Source organism: Pomacea canaliculata, linkage group LG4, assembly GCF_003073045.1.
Source record: "Pomacea canaliculata isolate SZHN2017 linkage group LG4, ASM307304v1, whole genome shotgun sequence".
Taxonomy (NCBI): Eukaryota; Metazoa; Mollusca; class Gastropoda; order Architaenioglossa; family Ampullariidae; genus Pomacea; species Pomacea canaliculata.
This window is the reverse complement of record NC_037593.1, coordinates 3,993,947-4,019,464: the sequence shown is the minus strand read 5'-3', so window position 1 is coordinate 4,019,464 and position 25,518 is coordinate 3,993,947. Positions and strand designations below refer to the sequence as shown.

At 43.6% G+C, this 25,518-nt stretch overlaps 3 protein-coding genes across 4 annotated transcripts; all 3 read left to right on the top strand.

Annotated features, from left to right (window-relative positions):
* The first annotated feature begins 1,682 nt into the window (after nucleotides 1–1,682).
* LOC112561111 (fatty acid-binding protein, adipocyte-like) lies at nucleotides 1,683–7,800 on the top strand. Its single transcript, XM_025233348.1, has 4 exons — nucleotides 1,683–2,005; nucleotides 6,148–6,335; nucleotides 6,810–6,908; nucleotides 7,498–7,800. The coding sequence occupies exons 1-4, from the start codon at nucleotides 1,936–1,938 to the stop codon at nucleotides 7,546–7,548; spliced, it is 408 nt and encodes a 135-aa protein (XP_025089133.1). The 5' UTR covers nucleotides 1,683–1,935; the 3' UTR covers nucleotides 7,549–7,800.
* A 506-nt stretch (nucleotides 7,801–8,306) lies between these two features.
* Nucleotides 8,307–20,799, top strand: LOC112562526. Of its 2 annotated transcripts, none has more exons than XM_025235809.1 (5): nucleotides 8,307–8,572; nucleotides 17,188–17,822; nucleotides 18,327–18,476; nucleotides 18,943–19,107; nucleotides 19,304–20,799. In XM_025235809.1, the coding sequence occupies exons 2-5, from the start codon at nucleotides 17,661–17,663 to the stop codon at nucleotides 20,552–20,554; spliced, it is 1,728 nt and encodes a 575-aa protein (XP_025091594.1). In that variant the 5' UTR covers nucleotides 8,307–8,572; nucleotides 17,188–17,660; the 3' UTR covers nucleotides 20,555–20,799. The 2 variants fall into 2 exon arrangements, with proteins under 2 accessions (XP_025091594.1, XP_025091593.1); XM_025235808.1 differs by lacking the exon at nucleotides 8,307–8,572 and adding an exon at nucleotides 11,172–11,370.
* LOC112562528 lies at nucleotides 20,466–23,734 on the top strand. Its single transcript, XM_025235810.1, has 3 exons — nucleotides 20,466–20,798; nucleotides 21,394–21,642; nucleotides 21,858–23,734. The coding sequence occupies exons 1-3, from the start codon at nucleotides 20,607–20,609 to the stop codon at nucleotides 22,236–22,238; spliced, it is 822 nt and encodes a 273-aa protein (XP_025091595.1). The 5' UTR covers nucleotides 20,466–20,606; the 3' UTR covers nucleotides 22,239–23,734.
* The last annotated feature ends 1,784 nt before the right edge of the window (nucleotides 23,735–25,518 follow it).

Here is a 25,518-nt window from a genome sequence, read left to right as displayed (position 1 = left end):
AAGGTTTTGAGAACTGTGTGGGGCTGGACTCATGATAACGAGTTTTGCTTGATTCTCTGTTTGTTCTTGACCTCTCGTTATCAAAGTTTTCGATAATTTGTGTATTTTCTCGTGTGAGTTCACTTATAACACCCATCCGCCCCTGTTAGCCCCCTTGTTGAAGCCCCGCTTTTCGGGTTGAGAGTGAACAATATCACCCAGACTGTTTCTCGCTGGGTGACTGAGATGTTCCTCTCCTTTCTATATTGCTTTCCTTTATATATATATTTTAGCCTTTATTGTTCTTTTACCTGTATTCTTTTGTGGACAGATTCCTCCCCCCAACCACCACCACATTTTTTGTTCGATTTCACTTTCTTATCTCTTGTCTCTAGTGATATTTCCCATTCAAGACTTTTTTTCCTAGGTTCTTTTTCTCGTAAGACTCCATCCGTCCATCTGCATGCAGGTTGACCGTGTCAGGGAAGGATGGCTTCTCTTTCAACCTGGACATTTCTTAGCCGGAGGTAGGTGTAGTCTTTGTCAAGCAATACCTTAGAAAGTCCTCCTTGGGTTTGTCAACAATTATTTTTACTAGGTCTTTGTTTAGATCCATCTCACCCGGTACTATGGTTGAATACCCGAAATTTGTATTACCAGGGTAAAGTTTACTTATTGACTCTTAAAGGTGATTTTCCACGTCCTTCACTGGGGCTATTATTTTCCTTTTCTCGCCTTTTTTTTTATTTTGCTTATTTCCTTAGTTATATTTTGTTTGCTCATTCCTTTTTTTTATATTAGTTTATTATAGTGTGCGATTATGCTTCACTATTTTAACCCAGGGTGTTGCTAACTTGACCATTTTTCGCCATGATACAACGCTTCTAAAGCGTTAAACGTCGACAACCATATTGCTAGTATTTACAAGAAGAAAAATTTGTTATCAGATTTAAAATTACTTTTTTGTAGATAACACGACCTGAAAAAAATCTGTGAGCGAAGAAATGTCTGCAAGGCCTGTAGCTACGAGGTTAAAAGCCACCCAGCTGTGGGTTGGGGGGGATTGGTCTGGGGAATTAGTTGAAGGGAGGGAGAACCAGAGCTGAGGGGGAGCAGAAACTGTGCATGCAAATGTACGAGATAAACAAAAAATTTTGCCACGTTTTCAGTAAAGAATATGATCGAGGACTGACTTTGAGCCAAACGAGGTTAACTCATGGAGTGGAGCTCTGTATCAACACACTGGTGGCCTCCTCATTGCAAGCTTGCTACCGAGCACCGCTTCCCATGATATTAATCATACAACAACACGTGGCGAGCATCGTAATGACGTGTCTAGGGAAGCAACATGGCGTCGTGGTGGTGGTGGGGCGCGGGGTGAGGGGAGAACTCCAACGTGTTCTGTCTGATAACTTTCTACTCTCCACTTCGCTCGGAGCTTTCGAGGAAATGCTAAAGCGCGTGGCACGGGGTTGGTGGGTGGCGAGGGAGACAGACACGAGGGAAGTCGCCATTTAGTGGATGACACGACGACGGCGATAACTGCCGATCAACAGCGTCACCACTAGTCACGTGGCATGGCTGCGGATGGTAAACTCGCAAGATGGCAGATGACCTCCGTGCACCCTTATGGCCCCTTCCCACGAACCCTTTGTAACATCCGTGTTGTCACGGCTCGTGCGCCAGCCGCTAGAGGGAGTGGTTGTCTCGAGGGTAAGGTTGGGGGAGAGAACTGAGAGGAAGGGGGGATAAGAGTTCGTTTTGGGGGTTTTCATTTCGCTGTATAGGCGGCTGGAGGTCCGCCTTTCCCCCAAACCCCTAGTTTTTTCCCCTCGAGAGGCCGGGAGCCAGTAGGAGTATAACTCGCGCCGGTGTAGCAGCAGTCACACACAGACCACCAGAAGCTGCACAACATCACACTGTCAGCCATCGTCAACGACACAGACAACCACCGTCATGGCAGCTCTGAATGGCAAATGGAAGCTGGTCTCGCTTGATAACTTCGAGCTGTATTTAGATGCTGTTGGTGAGATACTACTTCCTATTTATTTACTGCATGTTATCTATTGCATCATTTCCGTTACCGACAGTTTTAGACCATGCAGGCGCGTAACAGTTATTCCAGAGACATCTTTCATAGTAATTCCAGAATTATGTACAAATTCCAGAAATTTATGCACAGAAATTATGCAAAAGTTTCTTGCACTTCACATTGATGCTGCGTGCATTTTTGTTTATTTATACACTCATCTTATTACCTATTTCATTGTTTTCGTCAGTAATACTTACAGCACTGGACATTGCCCACACGCTTTACACAGAAGTTTAACTTGACTCACCAGATTCCTAGCACTTCACTAACATGTTGATGTTTTGTGTACATTGTTATTTTATTATTTACAATAATTATAAATAATCAATTAAAATGCTGAGTGATATTACTTGCATAGTTTTTGTCAGAACTGCTTCATTACTCCTAAAATATTTGTTGTTCGGAAATTAAAGGAGTTATACTGAAAACAAACTCCAGGAGTTTTGACGGAAATTCCACAACATTTACACAGAAATCCATGGCATTGTAATAGGAGACTGATGACCAATGCATGTATTATAATATATTTATATAGCGAGGGCGTACTAGGATGTGTGAGAGGGGACTAGATATTTGTACATTGTGACCGTTGTTATCGTCTTGTCCATGTTACAAACAGAAGTCAAACAGGACTTGAAGAGCCGATCTCGAAATGAAATGATATCGCGTACGTGTTTAGTTACTGAATCCCACATCTACCATGGCAACTTTATTATAAGTCCAACAAGCGCCAGGAAGTGGGACATCCTGTTGTGTGCAGAACAAATCCTTATGTAAACACGTGGTTGTTTTTGAATGTTTATTATTTTTACAAGTAGCTCTCGATGGAGATATTAATCAGACATGTCACACATGGGTCATGTTTTGTCACTCGTTTTAATGTGGTCTTATCTTAATACCAAAGGTCGTCAATATTCGACAACGTGTGATCCGGCTTTTGATAGTCACGTGACATTAGTACCGCGCATTTCTCGCAGGTTGTGACCACGTTATTGACTTCACGTACGATGCACGTAGCCGCCATTTTACATTTACGTGGGCACTGATGTAGAGGAGGGACAGATGGAAGACATGTGTGAGAGAGAAACTCAAGGCTGCTGCATGAGTGGAACAGAAGGACATAATCTCGTCTTTTGACAATTCAATTAGTTGTAACCCCGCGGAGCAAAGTCAATTTGATAACATCTGCTCTACATTCTGGCCACCTCCATTCTGACCTTGGAGGTCACGGACACGTAGCGAACACGTTGCCCCACACTTTAAAACAAAAACTGCACCGACGAAAACTTATCTATGTACGTGAACTGATCGGTGTAGAAGGCTACATGAGCTCCTCCTACCACCCACCCACTAACCCTTTTTTCCAGGAGCTAGGGGATGGATTCTTACTAAGCAGCCGGGTTGTCGGCCATTAGACGGTCCTGGGCAACGTTTTCTTTTGATGGCTAACGGCTTGATTGATTGATTGATCTTAATTCAAGCTGCTTAGAAATATGACTTTTCCCCAGAGTTTAAATATATGGCAAAATGTGATGGCAGCAAAGGGTGGTGTCTTTAAAAAAATTAGATGGTTAGTAATAAATGGGTGTTGTTTTATACAACATTGTGTCCTAGCCTGCCTGGCTCTGGTATTCTGTGAATCACCACAATCCATCTCCCTCCTTCCCTCGGGTTTGTGATGGCTGCCCCGAGTTCAAAGTGCAAACAGTCTAGCTCATGACATGTGGCCTGATGTCCACACTTTCTTTACGATGTCTTTACGAGGCTTTGACTCACCGGGCAAACCAGGCTGACAAGACGAGCGAACCAGTTCAACACTCATTCCTCTCCCTCTGCTTCTTACAGCGATGCTGTGAAGGCCATGTTGCTCACACACTCACAAACACGTGCTCAGGTTGCATGTCACCATGGAAACGCAAGTGTTACCCTCGTTATTTGAGCTGAGCATGCGTTTATACTTTCCCAGCTGCACATCGCCGGGTCAGAAAGGTAAAGGTCGAGTGCCAGGAAGGAAACAACCCTTGTTGTGTCGTGTGGTGCTGTGACCAGCTTTGTGTGGTAAACATCATGACAGCAACATCATTGTCATCACTACAAACGTCCTCGCATCGCACTGAACACATTCGTCAGCAGCAGCACCATCAAACTGCTGATGTGACAAAGTCCCAAATCATCTGTCAATCATCTTTTCGTGAAAGCACGGCCATTTCTGTTCGATCATTTCCACCAACATTTTTTCTTTCATTGTTCCTTACAACAACAACAACAGCAGCAGCAGCAGCAGCAACAACAACAACACCACAGTATAATTTTTTTCTGGGGGAGTTTGGCTGTGTATTTATAAACTTAATTTTCTCAAAGTACCCGTATGTGTTTGATGAAAATCGTATTAGCTTATTCATATGCAACAATGCTTTCTCTAGTTAATATGTGATAGATACAAACCAGATGTAACACACACACTAATGCCTTTGCCACTCCACATATTTTATCTCATTGTGTTGCCACCACCCCAACTCTGTCTCGCAAACCCAACACCACCCCTTCACCACCATGACTAATTCCATGAAATATCAGATGAGGAGGATGTGTTAGTCAAGGCATTGAATTGTTTCATTGAAGGTGACCTCTTCGTGACCTGCTCTGTGTGTGTGTGTTCAAGTATAATTGCATGTGTTTGTTTTTTTCTACGAACAATGAATAATGATGAGAAGGATGTCACTCCGCCTACCTGGCTGGAGGGGACTGGATCAGCTCTCTGTCTTTTTGTCTTGTCCATGAATGTAAATGGAGTTAATTGTCTCCTGATGTGTGATGTTTGTTGCTCCGTTGGTCTCTGTTCTGGATTGTTCTTCACTACTCGTGTTGAGTCGTTTCTTCCCATCGACACCTTCATCCACTATCGCTGGTGTGTCCTGTTCTTGGGGTTGCCATCTCACCTTGGGTTATCGACAACAGGATTATGAGTCTTCTTCACTGACACTTTAACTTGTGAACCATGCTGCTTTCCATTTTTTTAATTTACGGACCATACATGTTGCTACATGCTCTGAAGATTACAGTTTGTATTCATGGAGTTCGTGTCATCCTCCATCTTGCTCCATGCTTGTTTCTGGACAACTGTCGCCCTCAGTACCAGTTGACCTGAACTGCCCTCTGGGATAAATAGTTATCTAAATCTTACATTTAATGCAATAACTAAGCACGGTAATTCTGCAACAGATATCACTTTCGACAATTAACTAATAATTGTAGCCACGTGTATATAGCATACACGGATCTTTAAAGTTATCCCGTGGAAATCATTTAATTCTTGTTTGTGGTTCGTCAGGATTTCTGAGTATTATCATAAACTGTTTGTCGAGCGAGGACAATCTATACAATAATATTAATGTGTGATTTATATCGCACATAATCACACTCATGGCAAGTAGGAGACGTGGACAGGATATGAAGGACGGAAGGAGAAACAACCAGGAAGGCAAGCAGGGGGACTAGCCAACTGACTAATAAACACTATTGACAAATATGTTGGCTGGTGTAAGGAGTAATGTTCGTGGAACAGCTGTTTAGTGCATGTTTAAAGGATTGGATGTGGGTAGATGGCGGGTATGGAAGGGAAGAGATGTCCAGTGGTTTGCAACACATTAAAAACGAAAAGCGGAGTCGTCTGGCTGAGATATAGGGGAAGAGAAGTTCAGAAAAACAGGAAAGGAGCTTGAAAATTGAACAATTGTTTTAGTTTGTTCATTTTCCATTTCATTATTTTTATGCACAGGTGTAGTCAGTAGCACCGTAAGCTGAGACTGTATTAATAATACATCCTGCAAGTCCTCTGAAGCTTATGGAACATTATTGTTGGTGAACATTTGATAACTGACTCAACCCGCATCGCTAAAAACATCCTGGAAAAAGCTCTAAAACTATGCTACATTATAATTTTAAGGCTATTTTTAGATAATCCTGTATAAATATAATGTTGACACCACCACAAGAAGCAATTAAAACTGGAGAAATATTTGTTTTGGTTCGTTCGTTTTCCATTTAGTTATTTTTATGTATTTGCACGTGCGCAGGTGTACAAGGCGAGTCGCGCGAGAGAGCGTTGAAGCTCCTGACACCAGAGAACAACATCGTGCAGGACATCAGCATCGACGGCGACAACATCAGCATCGTCACCATCACTCCTGTCTCTCCTATTGAAGTCAACGCACAGAATGGAGTGGAGTTCGTGTCGCGCTACCTCGACGGCAGAGAGATAAAGGTGATGGTCATCCTCAATTTCAGAAACAACAATAAGCAACCACAGAAGAAAACAAAGCCACAAACAAGCAGATAAATAATAATAATAAATACAGTTGCAACACAAGACATCCTACAATTTCTTTGTCTCTTTGAGGCATTGCTTATAAACAAACTTTGCTTACGTATTGAGTTTAATTTTTAAAGAACTGTTTTTAGCTTAGTGACATTCTCCGAGGCTCAGTAATAAAATACTTGAAATGGATAAAGACATCTGTGTGTGTGAGTGCATAGCACATCGAATTTTCTTTGTCTGTTATTAGGATAACAAATATTTGAATATCTCAATACACCTTAGAGGAAACTGACTAAACTGGGTTCCACCAGCTGATATGTCAATCTTCCGAGAAAGTAGTGAATGTGGTACTAAACTATGTAATTGATGATGATGATGATGATGATGATGATGATGATGATGATGCCTTGTTGCGGACAGACGCTGTTTACTGTAGACGGGGACACACTGGTGGAGGAAATCAGCGGTCCTTTCAGTTCTAAGATCGTCCGAGCCATTGAAGGCGACCAGATGGTCATGGTAAGCAAAGAAAATCAGATGATAAGGGTGATTAGAGAATGTCAGTCAAGTGTGTCCACAGCCAGGCTTTGCTGGATGTCGATATTGTAGACATCAGCCCGTGCTCTTCAGACTTAGTCCGACCACTCGAGCGGGGAGAGAACAGACTGACAAGAGAGAGAGATGGGGAGGGTTAAGAGTACCAGGCACTGACAAAGGTTTCACAAGTGACAATTGCAAGAAACAAAAGTACAGTTGTTAGGCTTCCTTCACACAACCTACTCTTCCAAGTATCAACAACTGCTGTAGACCTCCCTAAGCATAGTACAACATCCTGTAATGTTTCTTCTTTGTAAGTGCACCCTCTTCTGCTCTGTATTCTTTAAGATGATGAAGTGTTTGTCAATGCATGACCTGCTTGTCACAGCTAGGTGTGTGTTCTGTATCTGTTTACCAACATGAGTGAGAAAGAAAGGAAGTGAATGAGTGAGGGAGTGTTTCACAGTGTGTTGAGCAGTTTTTCTCTCTCTCTCTCTGTGGGTGGTGGAAAGTGTGTTAAAATGTCTTTTTTAAATTCTGACATCTACATCACTTTTTGTCATCGTTCCAGAAAATGTCTGCAGGGGATGTGACATCAACTCGCCGTTACGAGAGAGCCTAGGTGGGTGCGCCGTGCAATATGCATAGCCACCGGCCTTTACACGTGTGTATGTGTGTGTGCGTGCTTGTGCCTACACCAGTGTGAGAGGACGTGTCGCCACTTCATCTTTACAAAGTTGTCACGATGAGTTTTTGACCTGCCTGCCAAAACCCAAAAGACAAATTTCACTAAATCCAGGATGAAGATCCCTTACCATGTCATTAAAAAATCCAAACCCGGGAGCATCATCAATAAAGATTTATACAACAGAAACTGGAAGTTTTTTTTTTTTTCTAAAATGTAGCGCTGTTAATCAAATGTGCTGAGGATTTTTAATGTCCTTAAATTACATACTGCTAAAAATATAATGTAAAATTATCTACAAAGCAGTTTTGTTGATTTCCCCAACCTTTACACAGACTTATTAGTAAGGGGAGACTACTGCACGTGCACTCTGTGTTAGCTTCTCGGTTATGGGCCTTTTGTTATCATGGTACGTCAATATTAATACAACCTTTGAAGGTGTGGGATGGGGCCGATAGAGTGGGGTAGGGGGAGTTCTTAACCTCAAAAAGATTACTGAAATTACGAGAGTGCATCTGTAGATGCCAAGTCGTTTCACTGCGAAATATCCACGAAAAAAAAAACCAAAAACTGGTTGACTGTCGACCATTTGGTGAACACGATAAGGCCACCTGAATCCACAAAGCCACGCGACAGGAGGCACTCGCTTGTAAAGCAGAAAAACCAAACCCACACAAGCATCTGCCGCGACACAGACACATTTTATACACGCATAAACATAGATACACGCACGAGAGCCATTACAACATGCATCAGCACGTGTGCACGCACTCACCAAGACACGCGCGGGCGCACCTACAAAGCATTGCAAACACACGCGTGTGCTCTCCTATCATCCACGCACGCGCAGCGCGTGTTTGATTTGTCGTCTGCCCTCGGTGAATGTTTCTCAAGGTCCCGTTCACAGCACGAGAACGAGACAGGTGTGCGCAGGGCTGACGTGGATGACCCGGTGTCCATGGTGAGTAGCGAACATCCTCTCTCATTCAAGGTTCGAGATTCTTTATTCTTTCCCCTTCTCAGGGGCGTGGAGCTGTTCAACTGTTAGTCGTCAGCATTACATACAGTGCCTACAGGCAAACTTCTGTCTATCATATATATTATACACACACTTACATACCCATCTTGGCTGTCTATGCAGTCTCTCTCTCTTACATCCATGCATCGGATTGTAGCACCTAATACACGAAAACCTAACTTTCAGCCTCACTCACTTGTTCTTTTCTTCCACATCTTTAAAATCATTTTTCTGTGGCTGTACATGTCATCAAATAAATTAAAGGATATTAAAAAATATAGTCAGGATCAACGACAGGAAAATATACATCATATGTATATATACACACACAAACACGTGATAATATTAAAGCGCAGAAGGCTCGATGCACTGTACAAGAGAGAGGCTAATAAACGTACATAAGACACAGACGGAGATCAATATCTGTCAGCAAACGAAGAAAAAAAAAAAAAAAAAAAAAAAGAGGAAGGAACGACTAAAAAAATCCAGCTGTGCTGTCGTTGATGTTGGAGGCTTGGATCGTTGCTCTGCTCTACTACATCATCGATGTCAACCGACATTGTGAGTGGTTACAGTTCACATCGATCTACAGCTCGGAAAGCCGTTGTGTTGTCTGTGGGAACGCAGAATAGATGAACAGAGTCGGGAATAGAGAATAGAAATCGCCAGAAGACTACTGGCATCGACTCCATGGATATCGATAATATTGAACTTACAGACTTCAGCATACTGAGTAGACTAAAGTGATTGAGTTCGAAAGAGATAGAAAACACCAACAGAAATCTGAATTTAAGAAATAAATTGAAAATTTATTAAACACACGAAATTCAGACCATATTTCCCTTTCAAAGATAAAAGTCTTTGGCGACAGTCAATTTACATTCAGTCAAAAACACGCTGTGGTCGAATCCACGATTATTTAGCGGTGTTTGGTGCATTGAATCCCCTGGGGGGCGACCTAACAGATAACTAGGACAGACTGGTCAAGTTTGTCACAGTCGGAGCTGTCTTCACCAAGGTTTAAATGTGAAATCTGTGGATCCCGGCTTGAGAGAGGTGTACATCATGGCGTCTTCTTGAGGTACCAGTCTTTACCATCTGTAGACCATTGTCTTTTCACACAATCCAGGTCTTTCATCTATTTCAATAGGGTCATATCGTCATTTAAAAATATTCTATTCCTGTAGCCTGCTTTTCTTCTTTGTCATTTCTCTTCTGTAACGATAATTTGTGTGTCTTTGGCTGTTTGTGTCCAGTGCAATGTATTGCAGATATCCTCAGGTAGAGAGGCGCGCGACGATTGTTAGCACTTTCTTTTCGACACTGGGATCGAGTAGTTCATCTTTACCTGAGATTCTGATGGATTTACGAAAATATGTTTGTAGACGATGCTGCTGGTACCTTAGTCGCAGGACACCAATACACAGGCGATTGTAGCAGGTGACTGTGTTGTTGAATGAAGTTCTGTCACGTGGAGCCTGAAGTGATGATCTACCGCCCTGGGATGGCCACTGACATGTCTGTCACGAGTGTGGGACTACCTGCCACAGGAAGGTATTTTCTCAGGTGCAACCTTAATGTTAGCTGCATCATCTTTCTCATCAACAGCGGCTGTCTGGTTTTCAAGCTTCCGCATTTGAGTATGATCACCATCGTCAGGCTCAATTTGTTTGTGGGTGTGGGACGGTGGGGTGAGGATTGTTTGAGTTTGAAAGTAGATGCAGCTGGAAAGAATAGTGGACAGTTGGTTTTACCAGTTTGAGTGTAGTCTCTTGCAAGATGATATAATTACAGACGTCTGGAAGGGTACCCATGGCTTCTAAAATCAAGCGGCGGCTCCTGACATCCGCACCCTGGGGTTACCGGGCTGGAACAATGCAAAAATGCCGGAGGAAAGGTTAATCAATTGTTTCCTCGTTGAATTACATTGTTATCTGTTTGTGTCACGCTTTTCTCTCATTGTCCTTGTAAAAAAACTCTCCACCTTTCTTGCTGAGTGGTTAGAGCGCTGGCGTCCAAACCCGAAGGTACGATACCCGTGTGGGGGCATCGAGCTTCCCCTTCCCCTCCAATCTGACATAGCTTTCGGGAATTCCTGTCTCATTAGGGGGTTGTGGAAGGTAAGGCAGCAAGATAGAGGAGATAGGCACTGACCCCGAGAAAAATACGATCTCTAACACCTCCCTCTTTGGGGTGACCTTTTACCTTTCTATGCATGTGCTGGCGATTACCCCGATTCTTATAAATAACTTTCTATCTTGTCGCTCTTCTCCCTTCTAGCCTATACAGTATTGTTAGAACGATTGCGTGCGTGCGTGAGTTGACACTCATCGCGAGGTATTGACGATGTCATAGACAATCGTTCCTTCGTTCTTGTAAAATTATTTTGACATCAAGAAAGTAAAAAGTCCCTGAATAATAATAATGAGATTTAAACATCACATGCACTTTACAAGATACAAGAGGCTGTAGGTAGCGATACCGTATGACAGAGAAGCACGTACACCCATAGTCACTGACCATTGCAAAGAAAAAAGTGCCCGTCGCACGTGCGTATCACTTTTGTACAGCTATATAATTCCACCTGGAGCGTGTGCAACGGGGTGACACGCGATCTAACAGCTCACCAGGCAGGTGTGTATTTATGGCGGTGAGACTACACGCATGGCGCCCTGGAGGTGACTGTGTGGATTCAAAGGGACCTTCAGTACTCAGCGCCGTCCGTCTGATCTCACCTGCTGGTAAGTCTGATCACCACTCCCCCATCTGCTTGTGTTTTGCTTTTTCTGTTTTGTTCATTAGTCTCGGCAAGACTGAATCTTATCTTAAAAGTTTGGTGCAGAGAGGATTTGTTGATAGGTGGACAAATGCTTTTCTTTTCCTAAGCGAACTGTAGAAGGTATGCACTAAACTTCAGGAACCTGTTCAGCGAGGATTACTCGAAGTTGAGCTCACGAGCAAATTGGAGCAATTTCTTTCTGCGAGATATAGGACATAAGTAGAGATCATGAGCACTGTTACAAGTATATCAAGCTTTCTCGCCTTTGTTAATTTGTTTCTGAGTCGTGAGGTTTAGATAAGGGATTGTGTGCTTGCGTTTTGTCGGAAATGAGTGACGAGGACGTTAATTCGGTGAACTGCTGATAAATTCTACCTCCTCTCCACCTTGCATGAATAATTAGTAATTTTGATAAATATTTTTTGAATGGAACTAGCCAGGGTGGGTACCTGGCTTGATGGCCCCTGTCTAACTGGACAGGTTGACAGCTACATGGTCGGGGACGATGTTTCGAGGGAGAAAAAAAAAAATTAGGTGGTGTCAACCGTCACGCGCCTCGTTTGCTCCCTTTCCCCCTCCTTCCCTGTATCTGCGCTCTTAAGGGTTAGTCTCTCAAAATATGGCCCCCAAATTTGCTCGGTTTGGTAGAAGTATATTGAAATTTATTTTGGACAGTTTTTTTTTTTTTTTTTTTTTTGTTTTGCATATAGAGTCACTGATAGCATTTAGGTGTAGAAAAAATAAACATCAATAAACTCCAAACAAACAATGCCCTTGATCTAATCACAGATGACAAGAATATTTTGGCCAAATTTGATGAGAATCAGACAAACTTGCATAGTTCTCCACCGTGACACCGCTTTCCTTTGAAATATAAACTTTACCGAACTGCTGTAAGACAGCAAACAGGTCAAAAAGAATGAAAAAAGTGAGACTATAGTCGAACCTCGTTTTCAAGACACGATGACGTATGCAGTAATTCAGTTAGTCCACGGACGTGTGTAGTGGACTGCTGTCTGTCTGCCGAGACCAACCTTAGCCTCTTGCCAAGTTTTCCTCTGTTAGTCTCGGCGAGCCTAAACAAAGAACGTGACTAGACCGGAAGCTTTGTAGTCTAATGCCTCGTTTTAGTAGTTAACTGGAAAAACTCGTCTGCCAGCAGTCCACTAATACAAGTTCGTGATAGTCGAAGCGGTCTGGCAATATCTTCTGTATATTTTCTTGACTTGGGGAAAGAAATGCCTCCAGAGGTGCCTGGTGCCGATAGCGGACTTGTTCACAGGCCTTTGGGTTCTTGTCTCAGCAGACGATGCAGAGGACGAACAGAAAAATACAAATCACGTGCCATTGACATGCAAATATGTTTTCCATCAAATTCACAGAGAGCTGTGAGGGTTACACTGTCTGCAAGAAACAACGTTTCTAACGCTTACTGAACCAGCTTGGATTATAAATAAATATTCATCCACTTTCGATTAATTCGTCCAGACTTTTATTTCTCAAGGGAAGGGGTGATTAAGTTCCTCCTCTTTTATTGTTGTAAAAGGGGCTATTGACATTTATAACCTTTAAATGTTATGGGTGACCATCCACCCCAACGTGAAGCTAGAGGTGAGGAGAGGAACCGTTAGAACAGAGAGGTGGGAGAGCGATGTTGCAGTGGTCCCACCTTTCCAACTATTTTCATTGGCTGTTCTGATCTGTATGTTTTGAACTTGAACACACTGACTGTTAATAGTGGAATTTGATATGTTTTCGTATATAAATGTCACCCAGTGTACACCTACCCCAGCAACACACACACCACTGCTGTCAGGAGGCATGTGACAACAGGACAATGGATCGTACGGACGTACCCGGGTTTTATTACAGGAGAGCCGTTAACCTGTAACATCCAGTCTGTACTCGCTTAGGTCCCAAGAGCCCCAGGTACAGCACCCGGACCTGTCTTGTGATGTGTTCTGTAAAAGTCATCATGACCCCTCACACAGCCACCCGTTCCTTACATCCGTCCACACACACTGACAATGTACGATCAGTCGATTGCACCGATGTGAACTTCTCCATCACCATGTACACCGTCAACACGTGCAGTGAAATCGTTAATGACTCGATCATCGATTGGTAACATCTGCTTCAGCATTACCACCGCCATTACCACTATCCTATTATAGGAACTGCAACGTCTCGCGATATGTTACATGTATACAGATGAAGTATAGCTATATAGATATATACTGTATATTAAACATCGAGGCTTTAAGATACATCTGCAAGTTTGCAAGAAAAGACAGAAATAAACAAGTAATTATACTAATGAGTTTTTTTTAAACTGTAAGACACTTTTTTCCAGTTAGAGAAGTCCTATGGCCTGCGGTTTCAAAATTACAGTTTACCATTCGTGTCGGGTGTAAACAGGTCACTCGAGGTCAGGCGTGACATGTCTGCAAGAACTCAAGCATGTTACTTTAAATAGAGACAGGGAACCTTGCTAGGAGTGGCTTTATAGATGTGTCTGTACACAGTCTCCATGGTGAATATATGTGATTACCGAGAGGTGGCATCAAGTGGTTGTCAAATCCTGAAGCAAAACCCACCGAGAATCCTCTTTGTGCAAGATCCCGTTCTCACACACACCCCACCCGGTGCAAACTTGGAGGGTGGGGAGTGTTTTATATGACGAATGAATTATCAAAAAATTTTATGGAAATAACACTAAAACAAATACAATGTATGGGTTGTTATAATTTAGCCTCGTCGCGAGGGATAATCAGATACAGTCGGTACACCTGACCTTAGCCACGGGATAATAATGATGTCATTGCGCTGCAGAAGGTGAGATGACAGGTAACACACCTGGCGCGGCCCTGTGTAGATCTCCAACGATAAGCCTTCGCAACGATACGAAAATACTGCGACACAAATCCTGTGACCAGGAAGTACCTGCGATACTACTTATGCTCCAAGGTGTAGTAGACATATATAGTCGTTGACATATATGTATATTCAGTTTCGCTGTTGCTAAGACTTTCATTTACCTCGCGATCCTTGACTCTACAGCGACGACTTCCATTTCATTGCTCGATTGCACAAGACACAAAGACTTTTTTTAATCAATTTATCGGCGGCATGAACATTAAAGCAATAGTGTTTACAGGTGTCTCTACTGCATAACCGAGAGTTTTACAGTTTTCTAGGTGGTCAGTCTTCTGTTGGCATGAAATCACTTTAACACTTACTCTGCTGACCTCTGTGCACTCAGGCGGATCCTTCACTAAATCATTTGCCATTAACATTCCTCTAGAAGTTTCATCGCCGCTTTTAAAGCTGATCTCGGGTACATCTGCATGGCGAGTGTACAATGGACTGAAAAGCTCCAGGTCGCTTACTGTGTGCTCACTGTCGGGTGGATTGAATACAGTTTGCTACACTTGACAGTCTAGTTGCCGACATTTTCTTGTATGTATAAAAATAGACAAGCATTGCTGAAATTCATGACAAAAATAAAAGTGAATTTTATTACAAGAATTGTATTATAAAAGGTTATATTGATATCGGACTATAATGCGTGTATCTGTATAAGCAACCTATGTAATAAAACTATAGTGTATGATAAAATAAACACATTATGTATCAGTTTATACACCTTGATTCCTCAGTCTATCATCCAGCCATCGACATAAGTGATGCATGCAGACAAACTACAACATAAAAAGTTCATGCATTCATCCATCACCCAATCTTTTGACACCTGCAGCAAGATTTAAAGGTTACTTTGAAGCTACTGAGGTCACCTGCCATTAAAGGGGCCAGACAGCCACTCTACACAGTCACGTGGCACTCCTGTCTGGCACGCTTTGTCTTGTTTGTTGTCACAGCCTGGCACACGAGTAGAGATTTATGTCTGTGTGCTTCAGCCAGGCCAGCATGACGAGAGAGAGAACTCCAAACTTTCTTTTTTGTTGAGCTGAACAGAGACTCGTGACAAGGGGGAGTGAAATAAAAAAGGTTATATCCTTATATGTACGTTAGGTGTTTATATATATATGTAGGTTAAAGCACGAAGAATACACAATACACCAACCGACACAAAGACATGCGCGCTCACATTTAAAGGACAAAAGAAAAAGTGTGAGGGACATCTGTCTTCTCTTCTGTGACATTAATGTCTATGTTGTGGAGATAAGCCCACATACCACATGTAAATGGCGGCCCTTCTTTCTTCTTGAGGATGCACGCACGTCTTGCCCTCTCGTGATGTCAAGGGCTTTTGACCTATTTCTGTGCATGGTGATGTTTGTATACGTATCTCCTGAACAGAAATATGTGTGTGTGTGGAGGGGGGTGGGTAAGGGAGGAAATTTATCCTTAATTAAAGTGAACCCTGTAGTGCACTCAGTCATTTGAAAGAAAAATCTTTTGAATCTTTCAGATTATCGTCACACGAGTTCGGCACTAGGCCGAGGTGCTTCTAAGAGTCTTTAAAAAAATTGTCCCTTGACCAAGAGGAGTAGATAGTAATAATAAGTCGTAACTTGGCCAAACCTATCAGAGATGAAGACATAAATTATGGGCCGCCTGGAAAGGTCACTTTACCCACGTCTGGCCCATCCACATCCACTCTCCATTAACACCAGTGTATACATACAAATACCAGTCACAAACTGCTATCAGATATTCTATATTTTAAAACACTATAAGAGGCTGTTTAGATGTCTGAAATAAAAACAAAAAAATAATTATTGGTGAATTCTGATTCCAATATTTTCCTTGAGATTGGTGGAGATTAAAGCGTACATCTGAGGACTTACAAGAGAAGAATACAACTAGTTTACAGAAAAAGTCTTCAGGCTAAAATTCTATTTTTTAAGCACACCTATACAGCAGTGAACATGGGCAACAGGGGTGCGTTGCTGTCGTGATTTCTCATCTTTGGTAACTGATAACCAGATAGACACACATGGAGGTTGGCAGGTAGATAGGTCACACGAAGCACGAGAACCCTTACACTTGAAAGTGAATCTAGGTAGTTACTTCAAATTTATTTTTAAAGGGGAAAGCAAGTCAGGGTTAAGGTAAGCTGTGTTTAAATGATAGATGCTGAGGTTCCATATCATGTCCGATTAGAATATCCTCTCTAACCGTCTAACGCCAGTACAAGTGGTAGTGTGTGGTGGTGGTGGTGTGTGCGTGGAGGACTTTCTACAGAAGTGACTGCAGCGAAAGACTTTTGTCTTTAAGGGGAATAATGCTTTTTATGTGTTTTAATGTAAGTCTGCAGAATGCGTTAATCATTTTGCATGTTGAATATTTTTCTTTACTACACTTATTTTTTTACATTCAAGTGTTTGTTAGTGTTTTCTGTCTCGGTCGAAAGTAACTAAAGAGTTTCAGGTGACACTAGCACTGCGCGCTCCCTCCCTGGGGTCGAACCACTCTTTCCGCCATAAACTAAAAGTTCGGCCTTTATACACACCTTTCTTTTCCCTTTAAATGAGTCTCGTAGGTCAAAAGCAAGTTTATTCGCTGTCAGAGCGCACTTGATGCCCCCGGGTGCGTCATCTTGCTTAATGCGTGTGTTGTTCGTGTGCTCCATAAATTTCAATTAAATCATGTCGGCTACCTGTTTGCAAAATAAGAAGTCAAGTTGACAGCCTACGTCCCAAGCCAACATCCTGATGTCCTTGTCTTGTTCCTTTTATTGTGACTGAGCTTAACAATGAACAGCGCGAACTTTACGGGAAATACTGTTTAACCACACCTGAATGTTATGTTTCAGGGTTTCTGAAAGTTGGCGAGGTGCTCTCAGTGATGTGGCCGTATACCGAGGTGTGCAAGACATTATTTACCAAATGAAATACAAACAGAAGTTCTGAGAGATTAACAGCAGGAAACCAGCGGACACACACACATACACACCGGAGCATCAGGCTGCGCTCTTCTCGGTTTCATAAAAATTTTCCAGCTGCTGAATGTGGCAGAGAAGTACCCCAGCAATAAATAAGAAGCAAGGCATTTTATCTGTCAGAGCAAACAACTTCAAAATAATGACACAGTGTGACGGACACGTGATACAGGGGCAGAGAACTCTCATGTGGAAAATGGTCTGAAGGGTTACGTCCCCTGCACAACGCAGACGACCGGAGACTGTCATGTCGGTCGCAACAAGTCTCCATCCTTGAGTCTGTGGAAAACATCTTTCGCCATGAATTTCGTGGAAGAACTACGCGATGACTTTCTCATCTGCAATATATGCTTCGAAGAGTACAGGGATCCCAAGCAGCTGCCATGTCTGCACACCTTCTGCCGGGGCTGTCTCTTCAAATACATCACCGGCAAGATCGCGGAGACTGGGACCGACTGGTTCCCATGTCCTTTCTGCAGAAACCCATTCAACCCGAGCTGCGCGGCGAGGTAACACTTTCCTGCTTATGGTTCTTTCTTGGAATCGAATCTCGGCCATGGGGAGATTTTGTGAGAATTGACGAAGCTCTATATTAGAGCGATTTTCAGACCGAGAACTAAATAATAATTCTCTGTTACATTCCTAGAGAAATTCTAAGTCTTATTTTTTTTTTGGACATAATTGAGATCATCTGCTTTTTTTCTTGAGATCGTTACAAACATATGTATCTGAAGACATTTTAATAATATATAGACAAGGAAAATTGTTAGTATTTTCTTCATTCAACCTCTTATATTACCCTAGAAATAGCTAACAACTGTAAAACAGTTTGAAAAACTTATGTTTCAGAACTTTTCAAACCCCACTCCCCACCGGGAAAGGGGGAGGAGGAGAGAGGGGAAAAAGAAAGAGAGAGAGTCGCGTTTTTCTGGTTTCTTCCTCAGATCATGTAATACGTCTGTTATTGGTCACGTGGTAATAATTTGCCTTTTTTGTAATCTGCATCTTTGCAGGCACGTACATGGGCCGACTCCTTCCCGACCAATTTTTTCCTGTCTCAGCTGAGCAGCAAACTGCAGACCATGGCGTCCTCCGGCCACATGAGTAACTCCGTCTTCAACGGGGAGACCACCGCGAAAGCAATTTGTACTAAACACGCGAAGGTAACCATGGTGACGCAGCCATCACCAGTTTATCCACATTCTCACCCAGGTCAAACTGCCAGATCAAACTTTCAGACCCTGGTTCTGGTTCTTATAGTGTTTCCAGTAGCGAGATGGGGAATTTTTAAAAACTCGTCATAGCGAACATTGAAATACCGGGGATTGCGGTCCCAACTGTCACCAGAAGTCTGCCTTTTCATCTCACGATTTCTATAGATGGGTTTCAATTTTACAGAGGTTTCCTACCAAGATCAAGAAATCATGTTTAATTGGAACAAGGAAAGACAATATGAACGGCATATTAAAAACATTAGTTTTATCTATTTAAGGAAAAGCCTCCCTTGTCTGTGCCTTACTTTCCTTACGTTCCATCGACTGTCGAGTTTACGATTGTCATACATAGTGGAATGTTCGAGAACATGGTTCCGGTCGAAGAAGGCCTTTAAAAGCTCTCTCTTCCCCGCAGATGGCACTAGCAGCTTACTGCACACAGAAACGGCGCAGCGTGTGCGAGGAGTGCTGCGTGCAGACGCACTTGGATTGCATCCAGTATCACGTGTCGGAGCGAGATTCTCGCGCCATTGCTGACGAGCGCAAACTGAAGCTGAAGCAAGATTTCGATTTGCTGAAGGTACGAAATCAACCACGATTACAATAATTTTTTTGTAAAATAACAGTTTCTAAATTCTTAATAAATACCTTACCTTCCTATTTTCGATATACAATTTCATCCTATTTTAATAATTCGACTTACCGGAAGCTTTCTGACTAATCGGCTTATTACAAAAGCACTGGAGTGTTAACTCTGGCCTAACTTCGCGTGGCAGATCAGGCTGGAAGGTCTCATGGACAAGGTCAACAGTCACGTGACAGAACTGAACTCCAAGAAGGAGCAGCTGCAGTTACAGACCGAGGCAGCTGTCAGTGAGGTCAAAACCAAGCTGGAGCTGATGGTTCTGGAGCAGAAGCGCGAGCTGGGGCGGCAGCTGGACATGCTGGTAGACAGAGAGCGACGCCGCCTGTCGGGGGTGAAGGAGCGCGCGCTGGAGGTCAGCCAGGTGTTCGACAAAATGGCGGAAACGCTGTCGAACGTGGAAGGAGGCGCCTGCTCGACGCTGGACGGTCTGACGGCGCTGAACGACGTTGAGGAGGAGCTGAAGAAGCAGGAGCAGGTCATGGAGAGCACCCGCAAGGACAGTACACTCAGCGAGATCGTCTTCTACCCGGACAAAACCTTCGAGACACTCTTTCGCAAACTGACCTTTGGCACCTTTTCTCTCGAACGCAAGCCGCAGGATTCCAGCGGCGCCAGACCCAGAACGCACAGGTACTCCTCTGATCCCAATTCCTACTCTTCGCCCCTTGCCCCTCGGGATTCTGTACTTCTATTACAGCAAAGGTCGGTCCCCGGAGATGAGGCATGGGATGATGTGTCCCTCGGCTTAGGCCCCTCTTTTTCTTCACAGAAAGGAAGGATTGCCAGAAGAGGTTTCTCTCCCCCTGGCGCAGCTGCCTCTGCTCCAGCGACTGCAACGCCAAGCGGTGCCACGACGGTGGAGTCGGATTTGACGGACCACATGCGGCAAAAGCTGGAGGTCCCGAAAAACTCGCAGCCCCCTGTCAGACGAAGTCCAACCTCGCCGGACTTTGGGTCGACGGTAATTGAGGAGGCAAAGAGCAGAAGCAGAAGCCTCCCACGCCGACGGAGACCTCGCAGCGAGGGGGCTTTTCCTCCAGGCGCTCGCAGACGACACGCTTTGCGGTCCGTTGACGACGAACGCGATGTCGCCCATGGGAGACGATCCTCCGAGAAGTCCTGCTCTGTTACCCCCTCCCCCACTGTAGTCTACGACAACGACACGCCAGCATCGAAACTCCTTCCAAGAAGCAGCGACAGCGGCGACAACAGCAAGAACGGTGGCTCCGTCTATACATCCGACGAAGAGTTTTCGTCCCTGGGAAGCGAGGCTCTCAGCCGCCTATGGCCGGGCGACAAGCGGCAGCCGCTCGCCCGCCACTTCGCCCGCTCCTCCTTACCACATTGTGGTGTCGGACGGCGACCAAGCGCGTGCGCCTAAGATAGTCTGCGTGCGCAACTTCCTGGCCACGCACGAGAGTGACGTCAAGAACATGCCGGGCGTGGTGGGGCTGACGGCGGTTTGCCGGGACCGCGTGGTGGTGACTGACCGCTGGAACAAATGCCTCAAGCTCGTCGATATTGTCGGCGGCCGCGTGCTCGATGCCATGTGTTTCTCGGAGGACGCCGAACCCTGGGACGTGGCCTTGAGAAAGTCAGGAGTGCTGGCCGTCACCTACCCTAAGGTGAACTACCCGTGATGTTTTCCTCTTGTCTGTCTCTAACTACCCGTGATGTTTTCCTCTTGTCTGTCTCTATCGAAGTCTACCAACATCGTACTTTGTCCCGCCCCCTCCCCAATCCATTACATTTGGTTAGCTTGATTTGATGAACATCTTTTTATTTCTCCTTCCTTGCTTTATTTTAGTTTTAATGTTTTCTTTCATTTGGTTTTTTTCTTGTTATTTCTTGTAACACATCATTTTGTCTCGCAATGTGTAACAGGGCTCACAACCCGAACGCATGGTTCTGCCGAATTCCTAACTCGAGTCACGTGATCCAACAGCGCCCGGCGCTGGTGCGAGAGACAATGCATTCCCTTTGCTTATTTCTGCTGTCAACCTTTTTTATAACATTGATCACATTGTACTTGGAAGACATATCTTGCTTCAACTTGAATTATTTTTCTTTTAAATGTTAAAACGCTGATTTGTATCAGACAAACAGAAAAAATACCTTGTGGCCTTGAGCCAAGCTTTGACCTACTTGGAACTTCTAAGTGGGGTTTAAAAAGTGCGAAGGTAAACCTGTTCGTTCCATAATCCTATTTCTTATTTTTAGGAACAGAAAATTCGCATGGTAGATGTTGCCGCTGGAGGCAACCGTTTGCTGTACCGGTCACACTTCACTACGCGTGACGGCTACGCCTCACTGGCCACGTACAGTCCCACCTCCCTGGTAGCCAGCGTGTGTCCACCTTTCGGCAATCCGAAGGTACACGTCATCGACTACATGGGCGTCATCCTGCGAGCAATCGACTGCGCCAACGTGGCCTACCCTCGCTGTGTGGACATGTGTGGAGGTGGTGAGGTAAGAATGGACTTGTATCGTCTTGTATCGATGTAAAAACGGTCTGGTGTCGAGATGAAAACGGTGCTGTGGCGAGGTTGGAATGTAATTGTGGTCAAAGGGCGAGAAAGGAAAAGTGGGAAAGTGTAGGATGAGATACATCCTCCAACGTTTATTTCATGGAATGATGTGAGAATCTTATTTTATTTTTCTTCTCCGTCCCAACCTTTCTTCAGATATGCATCTCTGACTGGACAAACCACGACGTGAAGATCTTCACAAGGGAGAACACTCTCAAACACACGTACTCGGGGGTCGGTGGGTCAGCGGACACGATGCTGAAGGCGCCCATGGGCTTGTGCTGGGACGGCTACGCCAACGTCTTCGTGGTGGACGGCAAGACGGCCAGGCTGCACGTGGTCTCCACGGAGACCGGCCAATGCTCGGTCATCTTTTCGTTGGCCGAGGTGTCGGACGCCGAGATGAAGCTCGTCACTTTCGTCGACGCCTCGCCGGACTTGTGTCAGAGCGAACGGGCATTAATCGTTACCACGACAACCGGCGCCATCCAAGTGTACGATTTCCAGTTTCGTCGCCGAGGAGCGGTAGACGTTTAACGCGAAATATTATCACACAGAACTGGTGTTCTCATGCACGATCTGAAACCGATTGATAGACCCTGGCTGGCTCAGCGTGAAGCCTACTAGCCGCCATATTGGTGCTCAGAAGGCGGGACTACTTCACAAGGCTGAATGCCTGCCAATGTATTTTTCGTATTTGACATACAATCAGCGTTGCATGCTTTCTGTTTTCTTGCACTCTTAGGTCTGGTTCATCTGTCCATGTTTCATGCTGGTTTACATTACATTGTGAGTTGCATGGCTGTCCTGAAATTCTAGGTCAGAGGTCACATGGTTTCGCTGACGCCGGCTGCTTTGTCATATATTAGTTACTGGCTCGGCGTAAAACAACAATTCCTTATCCCCCAACCCCTTCCTCACAACAGCTAGCTGAAATTTTGTTATATCGACAGACCACATTGTAAAATAGTTACATGACTGGTATGTAGACAAATTGGTATAATCATGCATTGGATAATGTATATCCGGTTGAAAGGCAACGGTTGGTTGCCGATTTCTCGTCTTCGCCAAAGAAAACAATTTAGTTGCCGCTTGAAGTCACTGGTCCTTCTGTGAGTAATCTGTGATAATGCGTGTTGCATTTAATGCTCTGCCGCTGTTGCCACCACTATTTCTGTAGTAGATATTACAGATCCTGCATTTTCCCAGAATTATGTATAAATGGAAAAGGTTCGAGGTTATGGGGCTGCTTTTAATGTGTAAAAGTCAATCATAACTTTCTTCCTGTATCATGAAGAGCATGACAGCAAAGCAGAGACAGTGTTTCGCACACGCAGTAAAAATTTGTGAACGATTACGATGAACCGAGTTGTGCAAAAATATTTTGTATACATTTTTTTGTTATTAATGGTGATACAATTGTCTTGTCACTGTGGGGTGCTGTGCACTGCAGCAAACTTTGTATCCCGTTTCACTGTAACACCACAAGAAATGTGTAGTGCGTTCTGATTAGTTTTCATTTTTTCATGAGCACTACAATTTCTATTTCAACGGTTCGAGAAAAATGTCAGCAGATAATTGTTCCACTCGTTTCCATTAGCTCATTTTCTCTCATGGTATAAACATTGTGCATGCGAAGTATTGGGTGATTAGGGGTGAAATCAGACCCATTTAGCAACCATGAACAAGATGGCCTAATCGAAACTGGTTAAATGGTTGTTGTGGTGTGAGTGCCAATCTGAATATTGAAGTATTGCAACTGTTCACGTATTATGCACCGTTGTACGCGGTATCATTACGATATTATTTCCGTTGATCAATATTTGCTGTATGCCAACTTTGCTGCTAGTTATTACTGTAATTCGCTTGGAAGCTTCCATTGTGGGGAATCAAGCGCGTTTCAAATAAAATTGTTACTCGGAGAAAGGAGAATGTTACAAAACAAAATGAGCTTTCACTAGTACTGTCTTAGACTGAGCATGGTCGGGCAAACCATTGTAGGTGCAAAGAGAAATAAAACTGATAATACTCACCTGTAAAGTGTCAGTCCAAAGCGATCATTGTGTGCAAGGTGGTGAACTGCATGGATGGGTGGGGAAGGAAGATGATCACACGAGGATTGTTTTAACCTAACCCTAACCGCTCAACGATTCACCACCTCAAAGACAAGCTGGCTAGGTCAAGCTGCACGTACTAGTATTTCCGTTGTAAAATCTTTTTTATCTTAACATTCAGCACCAGAAGCCATTGTAACAAATTTAGAAAGTAGTGGAAGGATTTCGAACACAAACACCATTTGTGCTTGCACAACATTCATACACGTCCCATGCAAGCAGCATCCACACATACACAGAAGACAACACGTTACCAGCACGGCCAGTGAGTTTACCTTTTCTGGCAAAGGATTGTTTGTATCCATACATAACAGTAACAGCAACATCCCTCAGGTTACGAAATGTTACGAGTATTACCCGTTAAAATCTAGTATATTAAAACAATCCCTGGGTGTACATACTCCTTCTCTAAGCACATGGGCTTAAAACTTCTCCGTATTTCAGCTTGACAACAACAATATTCGCAACATTGATAATGCTGAAAGACGGGGAAAGTGGACTAAAACACATCCTGTACATAGGAGAGGTTCAATAAACATCTTGAACCGTAATTATCACAGTAATTATCTTGAGCACACAAAACACATACCGTGTGCGAAATGCATGTTCAAATTAATCTCCACCTCTCGGTTGACAGTCGGTGTACCAAACACAAATCCTTCAAACTGTCATCAAAACTACTGTCAGTTACAAGGGACAAACGACTCAGAAAGTAGTGCCCCAGTGCAAGCCGGGTATTTTGATGAGGTCTCCCTTGGAAGACAGCTTTTGTTGTGTCTGACTTCGGCGGACATGAACGGTTGTCAGTCCTGCTTTCAATTATTTCAACCTGCAACAGTTGTCTTCATCTGACCAAGTCTCTGGAATCTTCCAAGTCTGAAATCTGACAGTTAGAATGTTGGACGATCAACAGTCAAGCCTGTTGGACTGTGTAGGAGAACGTCCACTGTTCTCTTGTGTCAACATGGACTATTGTGCAGCTCGACCCCTTTTTAAATAAATAAAAAAAAATAAATTCCACATATTTTCGACTTCTTAGTCATTGACTTTTTTTTACTTGAAGTTGAGCTGACTAGAGAAAAGTGTGGCCACTGTATGAAAACAATACAGCGACCAAGTTAAAAAGTCTCATTTCTATGGCCAAGAAATTTGTGAACTATGAAATCGTAGTCAGGTGAAAATATTGCAGAATAAAAAAAAACACTAGGGGCGATTCTTTACACGAATCTTCAGAAAAACTAAATTGTGTTTAATTATGGACAACAGTCAATGAGATATGAAGCCTTTCTGCACTGACCGTTGCCACTCATTTCCAGGTGAATGTCGCACATGTGAACATTTGTTAAAAACCTGCGTGTTCACACGTGTATACGTGGTTTGCTGGGTATGAAACCATTAAAAATTAATTTTGCAGACTATTCACAGAAAAGAAAAGTGACTACGGCATATCAGTCTGATGGCAACATTCGGTCAGAATGGCAAAGAAAAACTATTTCAATTTATTTACAGTATTTTCCCAGGTGAAAGGGCGTTCACTATGTCATTTCCATCCCGTGGGATCTGAACCATACTTTGTGGGTATGTGTGTGAGGTTTTTAACCGTTAGTGGCTCATCAGTTTGCAACAGGAACTTCTGTTATTTGCCGCTGACAAAAGAGAAATGTCCCGACACAAATATTTGTCTTTAGTTGGGTTGTTTTTTT

Bases quoted from the DNA above. Each gene is read 5' to 3' on its own strand.
- LOC112561111 (XM_025233348.1), top strand. From the start codon at position 1,936: ATGGCAGCTCTGAATGGCAAATGGAAGCTGGTCTCGCTTGATAACTTC. The intron at 2,006-6,147 runs GTGAGATACTAC...GCACGTGCGCAG, and splicing joins GCTGTATTTAGATGCTGTTG to GTGTACAAGGCGAGTCGCGC. The intron at 6,909-7,497 runs GTAAGCAAAGAA...TCATCGTTCCAG, and splicing joins AAGGCGACCAGATGGTCATG to AAAATGTCTGCAGGGGATGT.
- LOC112562526 (XM_025235809.1), top strand. From the start codon at position 17,661: ATGCTTCGAAGAGTACAGGGATCCCAAGCAGCTGCCATGTCTGCACAC. The intron at 17,823-18,326 runs GTAACACTTTCC...GCATCTTTGCAG, and splicing joins AACCCGAGCTGCGCGGCGAG to GCACGTACATGGGCCGACTC. The intron at 18,477-18,942 runs GTAACCATGGTG...TCTTCCCCGCAG, and splicing joins TTTGTACTAAACACGCGAAG to ATGGCACTAGCAGCTTACTG.
- LOC112562528 (XM_025235810.1), top strand. From the start codon at position 20,607: ATGCCGGGCGTGGTGGGGCTGACGGCGGTTTGCCGGGACCGCGTGGTG. The intron at 20,799-21,393 runs GTGAACTACCCG...TCTTATTTTTAG, and splicing joins TGGCCGTCACCTACCCTAAG to GAACAGAAAATTCGCATGGT. The intron at 21,643-21,857 runs GTAAGAATGGAC...ACCTTTCTTCAG, and splicing joins ACATGTGTGGAGGTGGTGAG to ATATGCATCTCTGACTGGAC.